Source organism: Staurois parvus, unplaced genomic scaffold (assembly GCF_062004578.1).
Source record: "Staurois parvus isolate SC_StPar_1 unplaced genomic scaffold, SC_StPar_1.0 ptg000104l, whole genome shotgun sequence".
Taxonomy (NCBI): domain Eukaryota; kingdom Metazoa; phylum Chordata; class Amphibia; order Anura; family Ranidae; genus Staurois; species Staurois parvus.
This window is the reverse complement of record NW_028317900.1, coordinates 12,279,707-12,294,766: the sequence shown is the minus strand read 5'-3', so window position 1 is coordinate 12,294,766 and position 15,060 is coordinate 12,279,707. Positions and strand designations below refer to the sequence as shown.

At 40.3% G+C, this 15,060-nt stretch overlaps 1 protein-coding gene across 1 annotated transcript in view; it reads right to left on the bottom strand.

Annotated features, from left to right (window-relative positions):
- The window catches only part of PLEKHG3 (pleckstrin homology and RhoGEF domain containing G3), a 218,170-nt gene that overhangs the window by 22,870 nt on the left and 180,240 nt on the right, over positions 1-15,060 (bottom strand). Inside the window, exons 7-13 of the mRNA XM_089671342.1 lie at positions 13,814-13,964; positions 12,212-12,343; positions 10,160-10,342; positions 5,712-5,804; positions 3,945-4,031; positions 3,204-3,234; positions 2,904-2,999 (exon numbers count right to left, since the gene is read on the bottom strand). Of these exons, the coding sequence (XP_089527468.1) occupies positions 2,904-2,999; positions 3,204-3,234; positions 3,945-4,031; positions 5,712-5,804; positions 10,160-10,342; positions 12,212-12,343; positions 13,814-13,964 (773 nt within the window). The remainder of the gene's footprint in view (positions 1-2,903; positions 3,000-3,203; positions 3,235-3,944; positions 4,032-5,711; positions 5,805-10,159; positions 10,343-12,211; positions 12,344-13,813; positions 13,965-15,060) is intronic.

Here is a 15,060-nt window from a genome sequence, read left to right as displayed (position 1 = left end):
TTCATTTGGTTGATTAATCCAACACCAGTCTCCCAGTCTGAGCGCAGTTAGTATGGGAGACACCAACTATGTCAGAAGGGTTCCATGCTTGCTGCACATAGTTGTGTTCAAGCTTTTGATTTCATCAGCAGGAAAAAATTATTGAACACCAAATGTAATTAAAGGGAATAGCATTTTACCAAGCAGACAAAGAATGCATTTCCCACAGGAGTAGGAACTGAGCAGCTACATTTTAACATTTTTTGCGTGCTGTAAGAAGACAGTATATATGCGAACATTGTATAGACGTTTATAGCAGGAAAGAAACCCAGACTGAGTGCTATATGTCCACATCTCAGCAAATCATGTACAACTATGAACAAAATATGTAGTCAGAGACTTTATGTGGATATATAGAAGAGAAACGGAGTATCGTAAAATCAACATTATTATGTGCCATTAAAAATCTCTCTCACAACATTAAAAATTACTCTCTGCATCTCTTACTCTTTGCACAACATGCAAAGATTCTGATTACAATTCACATATGGACATGACGCATTTCGGGAATCTTTCTTCAAAAGCACACGTGACAGAATCAGTACACTGGAACCCACTCCCAATCTTTAATAGAGTAATATCAATCAGTAGGATAGACTGGAATTCATAGCATGTGCATGTTGTCCATAGAGGTGCAAATGAGTAGGAACAAGGTGAAGCCACTGCTTCTTGGTGGAAAATTTAGGTATATTCAGGAAACAGCCAATGGTCTTGTAAACATAATCTTAAAATAGAAGGACCAACTTCCTCATGGGGAACCATCCAGACTCAATGTAAGCAAGTCACCATAAAAGCAGCATGGTAGTCGAGGCACATATATTCTAAAGTGGGGGCTCTTGTTAAGCATCTTAGAAACAAATTCAGTTCACACCAATCCAGCCTGGTCAGCCCATACAGGCTAGATTGATGTGAACAGAGTTTGTTTCTAAGATACTTATCAAGAGCCCCCTCTTACAAATGTGCGTGCCTCAAATACTTTGCTGTCATTATGGCGACTTACTTACATTGGATCTGTGTTGTTCCCCACTGGGACGTTGGTCCTTCTATTTTAAGATTATGTATACAAGACCATTGGCTGTTTACTGAATGTACCTGAATTCCCCACCCAAGGCAGTGGCTTCACCTTGGTCTACTCATTTGCACCTCTATGGGCAACATGCACATGCTATGAACTTCAGTCTACCATATTGCTTGATATTACTCTATTTAAGATTAGGAGTAGGTTTCAGTGTACAGATTCTGCCACACGTGTTCCTGAAGGATTCTCAAAACGTGTTGCGTCCACATGTGTATTGTAATCGAAATCTTTGCATGTTGTGAACCCCTATGGGGAGATAGTTTTTTTTTTAATGTTTTGTAATAGATTTTTAATCGTACGTAATAAAGTTTTTATGGTACTCAGTTTATCTTCTATATGTCCACACAAATGCATAACTACATATTTTGTTCATAGTTGTACATTGTATAGACGTTTAATGCGCTAACTTCAGCTGTTGCCACTTACCACATAAGAAGCCGTATTTGTAAAGTAGCACCTTTAAAAGGAGCATTGTTATTTGTGCTCTTCCTTCTAGCCCTTTTTAATTCTGGTTAGCCACATATTCATATAATTAAGCAGTTGCATTTATTTATGTTGCTTAGGGATGCCAAAATAAAATGATGTTCTCTCAATAAATGAGTAAGCTATGCATGGCGTGAAACAGAGTTGGATTGCGTGGCAGAAGAAACAAATAAATGCAGCATATTTAACATAGTTTGGATAAAGAACATGCAGTAACTGGGGTTTAATCACTGGAGCAACAAATCTACAACTGAAAGCAGTATTAAACCCAACAACAAGAATGTAATATACTGCAGCTTACCAATCATTAGATGTAGTGACTGCATTTGTTTTTACCCTCCCCCCCTCCTCCCTCTGTTTTCAGCTAGTGATCTGGCAAGTAACACACCTCCTGTATTAGAGGGCCTCCACTCTGGATGAAGTAGCACAGGGGCAAAGTAGAAAGCATTTGGTGGGGAAAGGAGTGCTAGCTGGACTAGCAAATTTAAACACACTAACAAACAAGTCAAATTCAAGCTCACGCTGAAATTACAACAGTTTTTTTTAGTTTGGGTTATAAGTTTTACAAAAAAAAGATCATTATAAGCACCCCTGTCTGTTGTAAATGTTTTGTCTCAACTGATGTATTTGCAGAACAGCTCGCTCTGTCAAAACTAGCAGACTTACTGGCCAGATCACCAGGTGAAAATAAAACAAAGACAAAAGAAGAAAACTAATGTAGCCTTCACATCTAAGAATTGGTAAGCTGCAATATAGTAAATGTTTTATTTTGTGTTTAATACTACTTAAAAAAAAAAAAAAAAAAAAAAAAGACATTAAAAAGGACATTAGAATGCATGTGTAGCTGGAGTTTAGACAGAAACTCTGAAGAAAGGCAAAATGATAAAGGCATTGGCAATCACTAGTTAATGGCAAAGAAAACTCAGCAGAGATAATAAAATCCAAATATTTGAAAGGATAAAGCAAATTTTCAAATCATTAAATATAGCATCAAAGATTACATGCCAGGTGATAAAGCAGAACATTCTCAAAGCCAACATAAGGCAATGGTATATTCATACAAGATATGGCCCAAAACAAAGCAAATACTTGACTTTGCACTGATGGAAATAGCAGTGAATTACATATTTTTTGGTGTCTGGGTGTTCTTTCTTCCAAAAAGCCAAAATAACTGATACACAGTTTTATATATTAAAAAATGAAATCTATTATTTGGAAAGGGGACAATCTTGTTTTACATCCCAATGCCAGAAATGTTGGCAGCTTTACACACAGTAATAAATATTTATTTTCAGTATTATACCTGACTGCCTGCGCCCAGACCGCAGTACAACCGTAGGGTCAACTGTTGACATGGTTTTCTTTATTCTTTCCGGACTATATTTGTAACGTCCAGGATCTGAAAAGACGATAATATGGGTGAGCTCAAACATCATGGTTCTGGGTAGTTGCATCTCTGACATGTCCTCTTTAAATGGGAACCCCCTTTAACTGGACCAGGATCAAATGTATTATTTCAGAAATTAAAAACACTAAAGGGATAGATGCAAATCAGCATATTAAAATAAAAAATATTAGTTAAACTGTATCTCTGCACACTTACATGCGTCCATCTCTAAAATTGCTTCCTTTGCCTAAAAAAAAAAAAAAAAAAAAATGATATTTATTTAACTTGAAATTTTCACCACTTTGAAGGAATGCACATATTTGTCCAGCTGCAGTGATTTGAGCATTTCTGCTTTTCATTGTCCCTCATACACACTGAGCATTAAGCCATCCATAGACGGTTCAAATCTCTGCCGGTACAGCAGGACCAGCTGAAATTCAGCCCGTGTATGTGCAAGCTGAATGTACCCAAATGGATTGATATATCAACTTGAGTACAACCAGCCTGTTCGATTTTACACGCGATTATTGCTAGCGGCTATTATACAGTGGGGCAAAAAAGTATTTAGTCAGCCACCAATTGTGCAAGTTCTCCCACTTAAAAAGATGAGAGAGGCCTGTAATTGGCATCATAGGTAGACCTCAACTATGAGAGACAAAATGAGAAAAAAAATCCAGACAATCACATTGGCTGACTTTATTTGCAAAGATGCCAATTACAGGCCTCTCATCTTTTTAAGTGGGAGAACTTGCACAATTGGTGGCTGACTAAATACTTTTTTGCCCCACTGTAGCTGCTAGGAGTATTTACTGTGTTCTTCCGGCAGAGATGGTTTCCCCCGCCGGGAGAACACAATAGCTGAGCGGGAGGGATTCCCCCATCAACACTGACTATTTATGGGGGAATTGTTCCGTCTATGGCTGGTTTTAGAGTCAGAATGGTAAATGATCTCCTTACTTTCTGTGGAATGATAGCATGGTGATTCTCTAAGATAAGTTTCTTGATGTGATGAGTCCAGATACGTTTCTCCTCCACTGTTTTGGCCTGTGCAAAATCAGAATTAAATGAGATTCATAAAAAAGTACAAACATATACTGTATGCATTTTGTAAAGCGCTGCGCAAACTGTTGGCGCTATAGAAATCCTGTATAATAATATCTGAACATTCAGTGCAAATGGCTGAATGCCTGTTACTCTGTGCGTCCTATGTAGCAGTAAGATGAAGAGCCTTCTGCACAGATGTAGCACACAATGTGCTTTTAAGATTTGTTTTCTTGACTACAGAATAAAATCCCAGCAGGTCCCAAACTTCCAGCGGACTCTGGACATTTACATGGTTTAGAGTAAAAGCTCTTGCCCTGGCTTTTCACACAGGAGGAAATACTAGTTTGCTTAGATTTTTAATGGCATTGTATTCATGCCTTGACATTTCATACTTAGGAGAAAGTACAGCTGATATTTTTCATGCATGAGGAGTGAGAGTCACTAGACTCAACAACTCATTTTCTATACCTGACCCACTTTACCAATCCAGGGTCAGCAAAATGCTGTATAGTATAGTGTTAGTATCACAAATGGCAGCTAGATTGTTTTATAGATAGAAAATGATGGACCGAAACCGAAAATTAAGGATGCACTTGACCAAAAAACCGAAATTAACATTTTTTAAAAAACAAATACTTTTTTTTATATAGAATTGTATTATATTTGACTTTTTTCAATGACAATCATGAATTTAAATGAATATGAATCTAAAAAATACAATGTAATAAAATAACTTATTGAAAGGAACACAAAAATTGGACAGAAAATAATATATATAAAATTAAAAAAACGTAAACAAAGGCATTTTTGCATTGACGTCAACGGGATGCAATTTTGCATATAAGTCTATAGGGGGCATTTTTGAATTGCAGTCAATAGAAGTCATTTTTGCACTGAAGTCAATGGGACGCAATTTTGCACTGACGTCATAAGGGGCGTTTTTGCATCGAAGTCAATGGGACGCAATTTTGCATTGACGTCAATTATCATTATGGCACCATTTTTATTTCTATCTGCAAAAAGAGGATAACCCTGTTTTCAGCCGATAAATCGGTGCATCACTGATGTAAAAAATATCATAGTTAACAGTCACAGAGAAAGAATCAGGAGAGTTCATATTCTACAGGAAGTTTGTGGAGAAAAATGTGTTCAGAGAAACATAGGAGAATTAGAGGCCGGTACAGTTAAGTCAATGAAGACACCTTTATCAGTGGTCCAGATGCCACCAGGTTTGAACATTGTTCAGCCCTGCAGCACATTCCATAAAGGTTTCTTGCACACTGCTGCCTGAAAATGCTCAGCTTTCAGGCATAGAGGCACTTTTTTTTTTTTTTTTAATTATTATTATTGAAATGCATCCCATTGTTTTCAATGTGCCTGTACACACAGGTCTGTACACATGTGCTGCGTATTGATTAGTAAAAAAAAGAGCAGAAATCAGAGTTGCCAATCAGTATTTTTGTGTATACTTGCAAATACCAAACTTCCTGCTTGTATGTGCATACTCTCAAATATGCGGAAGTGATATACAGCCCATCCTTGCATTTTTTTCTGCCAGGAATGTCTGTTGCTCATACATCAGTACACTGTGCAAGAGTCCAAAGAGAAATAATCCATGGTTTCTATTGATGGAACATTTCTACATCAGATCATGTGTATAGTCTGAGCAGTCACACTCACCTGCACATTATGCTGCTGCTTGCTGTTCTTATAGTGTGTTAAAGTGAAGCAAAGGGAGTCCCTTGTACTCTCAATCAACATCAGACTTCCACACTAAAAAAAAAAAAAAATGAATGAGGAACCAAATGTTATACAACATTTTTGCATATTGATTCAAATTTATGGAGTAAAGCAGAACTAAATATAAAACAACAGGGGCCCATTTCACACCAGTGCTGCAGCAATCTGTATGTCACTGTAATTTACAATAATGTGCGTTCCAGTGTACTGCAGTGCGCAGTTGTGATGTACGGAGCTGCTAAAGATGTTGCAAGCATGATTTCTGGTCCAGTAAGCAGCCCATTCAAATAAGTGGGCTACCTTAAATAAACGCATATCAATGATCATCTTAAAGCGGAGTTTATTCAGCCATTTTGACTAAGGGAAACTAAGGCAGCCAGTGTCCTACTGCACATGCGGGAAGCATGCTGCACTTTGTGAATGGGCCGCAGTCCTCCAAGACCTTTGAAGTGTGTAGTAGGGACCAGGGGCGGACTGACCATTCGAGCACTCGGACACTGCCTGAGGGCCCGGGGTCAATAGGCGGCCCCATGAAATGCCCCTGGTACCTTTTTATAGGCTTTTTTGGGTGTGCTTTGAGTGTGGGCAAGGACACAGGGGCCCCATGATCTCCTATTGCCCGGGGGCCCCATGAGTTGTCAGTCCGCCCCTGGTAGGGACTACTTATCATGCCATCACCCTCCCTATATCTGTAACACTAACAGAGGTGCGGTGTAGGATTTTGTTTATGTTTTCATACCCCTAACATTTAAAATCTGTTTCCCACATTGCATTATGGGAGCACCACACTTTCTAGAAAAGGTTGTATTTTCTTCTTCCGTGAATTCTTGTACCTTTGTATGAGCCCAAATGTTTAATGTTGCCATATGTAAAGATGTTAGCATTTTTGTACTTTCGTTGAACTACTTAATAAAAAGCACTGGAAAAGAAAATACACATTATAATAAACAGCAGTGAATACCTTTAACTGCAATTATAACTAAAGCTAAAACTTGTCTACCAAGATATATTAGCCTGTGGATTGTTGGGACCAGAGCAAAGTCAATCATAAAAAAATAAAAGGTATTATTCTGGAACACATCATCGGCATCCTTTCCAATAGATGTGGCTACAGGTACTGGCTCAGCCAGTCTGGGGATGTCACACTCAGAAGAGATTACTGGATCCAGCCCATTCCATCAGGCCTTGACTATAGGAAACTGTGGAAATGCTCCTCTCCAGTTTTACGAGCACTAAACACAGTAGTGTTCAAAAAGCTCGCAAGGCACGTATATCTGTCCAAGTGTTTTGGCTTTTTACCTTCTCGGATAAATACCACCAATGAATAACTCAAATTAATTGGGGTAACAAATTCTTGCTCTAACTATAACATAGTGGTTTTATCTTCTACTTCTTTCCTGTGAATAAGACCAATCTCCTAGATTGTAAGCTCCAAGGATCAAGGCCCTCCTATCCCTCTTGTATTGAACTGTATTGTTGCTGTATTGTCTCCCTTTATATTGTAAAGCGCTGAGCAAACTGTTGGCACTATATAAATCCTGTATAATAATAATACAAACAGACAGAGTACACTGGAGTTCATGATGATTTCTTGGCATGGATTGCAAGCCAGTTTATATCGTTGGTCCCCAATAAAAAGTGTATGACCGCTGTGGTCTGTACTACTCAACCTGTAGATCAATTACCTAACAATTAAGAGCTTGGATCATGCTTTGCTGGGTTTTTTTGCCTTCCTCCGGATCAGCTGTGGGTGTAGGATTATAATTTTTTATTTTTTTTTATAATGGTTGAACTGGATGGACTTTTATCTTTTTTCAGCCAGACTAACTATGTACTATAGTGGCCCCAGTTACAGAATTCCTTTTAGCTGCATCCTTCCATTTTACCGTTTACCATATCCTTACAAGGGAAACATGATATTTAGCAATTATGACATTTTTGTTTTATTAAGGGTCACACTAAGCAAAGGAACAGTAGATTAATTTTGCTGCAGCTCATGGTTAAGAAATAAACCGAGTCTTTGGAAATATTGCTTGCCCCTAAACCACCTTAACCTGATCTTCTTATTGCTAAGCTGCTAAAGATGTTACATGCTTATCTATGAAGAGTATTAAAATCGCTTTCACATAAACCAGCCAGCAGTTTATGTTCCCTTTAAATGACCACATTCAAGTGAATTTTAGGATACAATCTAATAAATGTAAGAGCTTTAATATAATGAACACATGCAATGCTGAGTGGGCCTTAAAATGCAAATCTTACTAAAGTGCGGTTGCTAATTTATGTAAGTTACAATTTAATGCCCACTGAAATCTAGAATAAAAGTCAACACTACGCTGCAGCAGAAAGCCTTTTTAAAATACACAGGTTGTACACATAGCAGCATCTTTGCTTAAGCTGGCCATACATTACGCAATTTTTTTTGTTCAAATTCATTTAGATTTACCTTCAACTTTGTAGTGCAAGGGTCTGACTGATTGCATACAAATTCAAAGTGTTTAAAGTGGAGTGACTCACGCTGTCAAAAAATAAAAGTCAGCAGCTACAAAAACTGCAGCTGCTGACTTTTAAAAAACACACACTTAGGCTGGCCATACATTATACAATTATCTGCAGATTTTCTGCCCAATTTCCTTTAGATTTACCTTCAACTATGTAGTGCAAGGGCCTGCCTAATTGGATACAACTGAAAGTGTTGTTTAGGTTTGTCCTCCTATTATATGGTTTTTGGTAAATCTAAACCAAAAATCTGCAGATAATTGTATAATGTATGGCCAGCCTTACCTGTCCCTCGGTGCCGTGGTGTGTCCCCCGCAGCCCGTTTTACCGGCTGTCTTCTCTCCCTGGGCAATGGCATCTGCAGTGTGGGCACCCGGCTGTGAAAACTTAGGGCTTCACAGCCGGGTGCCCACTGCGCATGCGCGAGTAGCACTGCGCTTCCTGAATGGTCCTGTAGTCTTCTGGGACCTGTCACATGTTCCAAAAAACTACGGGGAGGGAGGAAGGGAGGACGCTGTCCACTTCCGATCATCTAGGTGATCGGAGTGGAAGTGGGAGCGGGTACCTGTCAAATTTGGGTACCCCCCGTCCCCCAAAGGTGACAATCCTTAATGGGGAGGGGGGGACCAGTCTTTAAACCAGAACCTTTTGGGTGGAGCTCCACTTTAAGTTTGACCTCATATTATATGATTTTGGTAAATCTAAAAGGAATATTGTACAAGAAAATTGTATAATGTATGGCCAGCCTTAAATCAAACATAGATAAATCAAGCAAAAAACAAACATCTTCAGGAGGTAGCGGTCAGGAGAAGCTTTCAGCATATACCTCTGGGTAGCAGTAAAGTTCCAGATCACCTCTAGCTACTGATGTTTCCTCACTTTCTTATAGCAGAGATCAGGCTCAGAATCCTCAGATTCAACTTGGGTACAACCAGCCTGTCGGATTTTGCATGTGATTATTGCTTAGGTTATTATAGCCGCTAGCAGTAATCACTGTGTTCCCCCCTTCCCCCACCCCGGGAGAACACAATGGCTCTGCGGGAGGGAATCCCCCATCAAACTGACTGTGTTGATGGGGGAATTGAGCAATTTCTTTCCACGGGTTGCAGGAAAGAAGATCGCTCCATCTAACGGATCCTGCAGTATTCATTTCTTCAGGCAATACAAGTATGTCAACCTTATGTTGCTGTTTTCTTAAAGTGTTACTAAACCCAGGACCCTGTATTCACTATATCTGGTCTCCCACACGACACAGAAATACAATTATTTTAGTAAATATAAACGGCTAAATGCCTTTTCCCATCAGCAGTTAGAGCAGTCTTGTAACTTCAGCAGAGCACTAGTTAAAGCTTGTAGGAGGAGTTTTCTTTCTGCTCTAGGAGGATGTAAAACCCCTGATCTCTGTTTTGATTGGCCCTGTGGTGATCATATGCACTCTCCCAAGGAAAAAAAAAAAACCTCTCTAGCAATACACACTAAACTGAGCATGTGCAAAAGGGTCCCAAGAAAAAAAAAACCTCTCTAGCAATACACACTAAACTGAGCATGTGCAAAAGGACACATGCTCAGTTTATCACTGTGGACATATGAGCAAGAGGAGTAGAGAAGTCAGGTTCAAACAGCCTTTTTACACAATGCAGAGGATTAACCCATTCCACAGGTTGGCACAAGGAGTATAACAAACTGATTTTACTGCTGTGCGTTTATTAACACTTTAACCACCTCAGCAAGACTGACTGTAGATATGCGTTTGCATTGAAACATATGTCGGCTGTAATATACATTTGTCAATATACACATTTCAGCCATCCTATATACACAGAAACTAGACATTCCACAGCATCATGTATATTCCCTTAAGTACTTTCTAGCAATTTCAAAGTCTATACCGGGATGTGAGTTTTGTATACAAAGTGGTCTCCACGTTTTTTTGTGATCAGCAGGGCCTTGTCAAACAGGAAAAACGTCCTCTCACTTCGGGCGCGCTGAACGCGGAATGTGCCCTCTAGAACCAGCTCGCCGTAAGTGGTAAGATCCATGCCTTTCCAGTTCAGCAGCAGAGACTGGATTTCCTGAGAATGGAAAGCAAAACAGAATCTGGTTATAGGATGGTGTCTTTAGGAAGTGCAGTTCTGTTAGTATATTGCCCTGTAATCTGTGTTAGTGCTCATCTGCATTACAACCAGGGCTATGAACTGTGATTGGACCCAGCTGATCAGTAGGTCTCAGCCATAAATAATTGGCTTGGACACACTGATAAAATCCCGCTGTGTCCAACCACGCATGCACGCCCCAGATCTGGAAGCAGGCTCATAGTTACATAGTTAGTCTGGTTGAAAAAAAGACAAAAGTCCATCCAGTTCAACCATTAAAAAAAAAAAAAAAAAAAAAAAGTTATAATCATACACCCACAGTTGATCCAGATGAAGGCAAAAAAACCCAGCAAAGCATGATCCAATTTGCTCCTGCAGGGAAAAAAATTCCTTCCTGATCCGAGAGGCGGTCGGATATTCCTTGGATCAACTTTACCTATAAATGTTAGTAACTATGTTATGTACATTGCAGAGCCTGCAGCTCCCGCCATGTCACAGTGTATCTACTACAATGGGGCGACAAGCGGTTAAAGAGGAACTCAAACATTTGTATCCAAACTGGCAGCACAGTATTTACTTATTACAGGTACTTGTATAGTGCCGTCAATTTACGGGACTCGCGCATTCCAGTGTGTTTTTGATGCATTCCAGTGCGTTTTTTATGCGTTTTACTGTGTTCCATTACAGTTCTGTGCAGAAAAAAATGCAGCAGGTTCTTTTTTTTTCTGCAACCGGGATGCACTGGAACTGCAAGCACTAATGGGATCTATGACATTGACAACCATATAACCTACTTTCTGTGCATTTGGGATGCAGAAAAAAAGCAACTGAAATGCATGTAATGTGAACTGGCTCTAAATACAATAAAGTATCACATATGATAGATGGTTGGCACAACCCCCAACATGTATATGAGATGACTATTTTGTATTTTGCCTATTGGTCATGATTGTCTTTGCATGCAAGTCCTCTTTCATTGTACATGTGTTGACATGCGTCTGCTGTAAAGGTACGATATTATTCATCATCTCTGAATGGCCCTTAGGGCCGCACAACTGGCTTGTTTCACAATATTATGTAAGGTTGTATTTATTTCTACTTTTCATCCTATTAAAGCTGTTTTTTTGTCACAGCTAACATTATTTTTGGTAATCTGTGTCTTTCCGCAGGTCCTCACTAGGGTATAGAAAACAATTGTTTTCTATGTGCCCAGTTCGCACTACAGCGCTAATGTGCTGTGTGGTGTAATTCAGTGTGAAAGAACTTTCTTCACTGCACTGAATTGCACCACATGACACCATAGAGCAGCAAAATGCACCACGCTGCTATACAGTGACATGCATGGCGTGTCAGTACGGTAAAACAAGCTAGGAGAGAAAAAAAAAAAAAAGCAACACAATGCACTTATACACACATCATACTGCTCCCTGCCGGAGCTGGCTCTGCACTGGCCTGCGCGGTAAACTGTTGCACTTTACTATGCAGGCTAGTGTGAAGGTAGCCAACTAGGACAGAAAATAGACCATCTGAGTGCTGGAATGACACAGGTTTATGCTCAGCAAGGGAGATAACCAGAGGCGGACTGACCATTTGAGCACTCAGACACTGCCCGAGGGCCCGGGGTCAGTAGAGTGCCCCATGAAATGCCTCTGGTAACTTTTATAGGCTTTTTTGGGTGTGTTTTGACTGTGGGCCCCATGATCCCCTATTGCCCAGGGGCCCCATGAGTTGTCAGTCCGCCCCTGGAGGTAACTATTGAACTTTCATTTATCTCAATCTCTTACTGTATGATATATACAGTTCAGATGCTGCTGCAGAAACATGAGATAAATCACCTTCATGACTCACCTGCTGGCGCACTGCGTGTTCGTGCTTTCGCTTCATGTCGTTAATGTACCAGGCCACACCAGTCATGGTCTCGATGGCCTCCTCCACTACTTCATACCCTTCTTTATTCACATCAAAATGCTTGGCAATTTCCTGAAAGAAGAAGAAATCTCTAACAGGCCATGAAATCAACTATATGTACACCACATGTATATTCTATGTGCACAGCTCCTTCTGTACAATACACTCCAAACATGTCATCATTAAGGTGGTTCTAAACCCTTACATATATACCCAATGAAGTGACTAGCCTTAGTTGATTCAAAGAGGTTAAACAAATCCTCCTTCTTAAGTTGTACCCAGGGGCGGACTGACCATTTGGAAACTTGGGCACTCCCCGAGGGCCCCATGAGATGCCCCTGGTACCTTTTTCATAGGTTTTTTTGAGTTTGGGCAAGGACACAGGGGCCCCATGATCCCCTATTGCCCGGGGGCCCCGTGAGTTGTCAGTCCGCCCCTGGTTGTACCTATTTATCCAAAGATCCATTATCTCCTGTGCTCAAAGACTCAGATCAAACAGGCGTTAGTGACAAGCACTGTGTTGTGTGTTCATCCGCTGGTGATCAGAGGTTGTGCAGCTCTATCATGAAGCTGGGGAAGCTTAATAAAACTGTAGAGGAAGATGAAAGAGAGCGCACAAACCTTGCGCATTACCTCAATAAATAGTGACTAATTTTATTAATAAGGAGATATACTCACAAAGTGATGGTATAACAGGGATAAGTAACCATAATCCAAACAGGGTTACAGGTAAATTGAAAGGGGGGGGGGTGAAGGCTAACGCGTTTCAAAGGGTGCTCCCTTCTTCATCAGAGCTGGGTTGAGCAGATAGAGACGTCAGTATGGCAGAGTTCCCATGGCCATGGCAAGGAGATATTCAGCCACTGAGTGTCAGTATTACAGCAGTTCAGCCTGACTAAACTCAGTGGCTGAATATCTCCTTGCCATGGCCATGGGAACTCTGCCATACTGACATCTCTATCTGCTCAACCCAGCTCTGATGAAGAAGGGAGCACCCTTTGAAACGCGTTAGCCTTCACCCCCCCCCCCTTTCAATTTACCTGTAACCCTGTTTGGATTATGGTTACTTATCCCTGTTATACCATCACTTTGTGAGTATATCTCCTTATTAATAAAATTAGTCACTATTTATTGAGGTAATGCGCAAGGTTTGTGTGCTCTTTCATCTTCCTGTACCTATTTATCTGCAGGGGTTAACCTCACCCTTCTGCGTAATATGAAATGTGTTCACTCTTTCCCATTCTGAAGTATCTACTAAGAATCTCTCAGAAGGCCACATATTCATTTTTTTAGCGCTATCATCTCCCATGGTGTGTACAAAGTAACAAGGGAAGTAGTACAGGTAATACAATACATACAAATGTTTCAATGACAAAAATGTACAGCTGTAGGGCAAAGCCTAGCAAGGACAGAACAGGCACGAGAGCTCACTGTACACTTTTTCCAATCGGCTAACTCAGATAAATGCCCTGATTGATAAGTTCTGTAGATGACACCCAACGCTGTCAGGGCAGGGAGACCAGGCTGAATGCTGTGTGTTACCTGTAGCAGGAGATGGTACTTCAGTATCCTCTGTACTGGCTTTAAGAGGTAGGCTCCCAGTGGAAGAGGCTGCTTCAGTAATTCCTGCTTCTCTCGGAAGAATTTTGCCAAGACTTTGTTCCTCATGCATTCAGTCAGGGTAGCCACAGAACTGAAATGAGGTAAAACCATCACAGTGTTGTAGTTGTTCATAATGCACATTTAAAACAAATGAATACAAATGATATATAAAACTCCGAAGACATGAGTGTTCGGTTAATTGGCTCCTGTCTAAATTGGCCCTAGTATGTGTATGTATGAATGTGAGTTAGGGGCCTTAGATTGTACGCTCCTTGAGGGTTAGGGACTGATGTGAATGTACAATATATATGTAAAAGCACTGTGTAAATTGACGGCGCTATATAAAGTACCTGTAATAAATATATAATACTCCAGTGTGTTAAATAGAGTTCATGCCCAACACTAGTGTTAGCCTAGGTTCACACTATTGTGGGTGGCTGCAGGTGTTGAATTGCATCGATTCCCGCACCCACAACCAAAACGTGCGGCTCTTTAAAAATGGGCAAGGCTGCAATTCATTCTTAATAGCACCACCACAAATCCAAAAACTCAGCGCATTTGCAGGTGAAGGAAATGCAGGGAAATTGCATGGTTCAAAAGCATCATGCGATTTCCTGGCCGCTTAATTTTTAAAATGCTGCAAGAACCCTTTTCCTGCTTGAAACACAGACAGGAGCCCACTCCAATGAATGCAAAGGCGGTCCTGCATGCTCACAAAAATTGTGAACCTAGCCTAAAGGCTTATAGCAGTATTAACCCAAAACCATAAATGTATTATACTGCAGCCTACTAATCGTTCGTTGCGGTGACTCCATTGCTTTTCTTTTTTTAGTTTTTTTCCCTTCTATTTTCACCTGGTGATCTGGTCAGTAACACACCTCCTGTATTAGAGTGCCCCACTCTGGATGAAGGAGCACCTTTGGACAGTGGGCATTGTCAGACTGGGGGGGAATGGGAGTGTTAGATGTACCAGCAGATTCAAATACACTAACAAATTGAGGCCAAACTCCAGATCACTTTATAATCAGTTTTTTTTCCTTTTGGGACAAAGATTTGACCTACATAAATAAAAGCTGATCATTATAAGCAACCCTGTGTTTAAATGGTTTGTCTCATCCCATTAACGGATACATCTGGAAGAGAGCTTGTTCTTTTGAAAAACAACAGACTTGCTGGCTGGATCACTA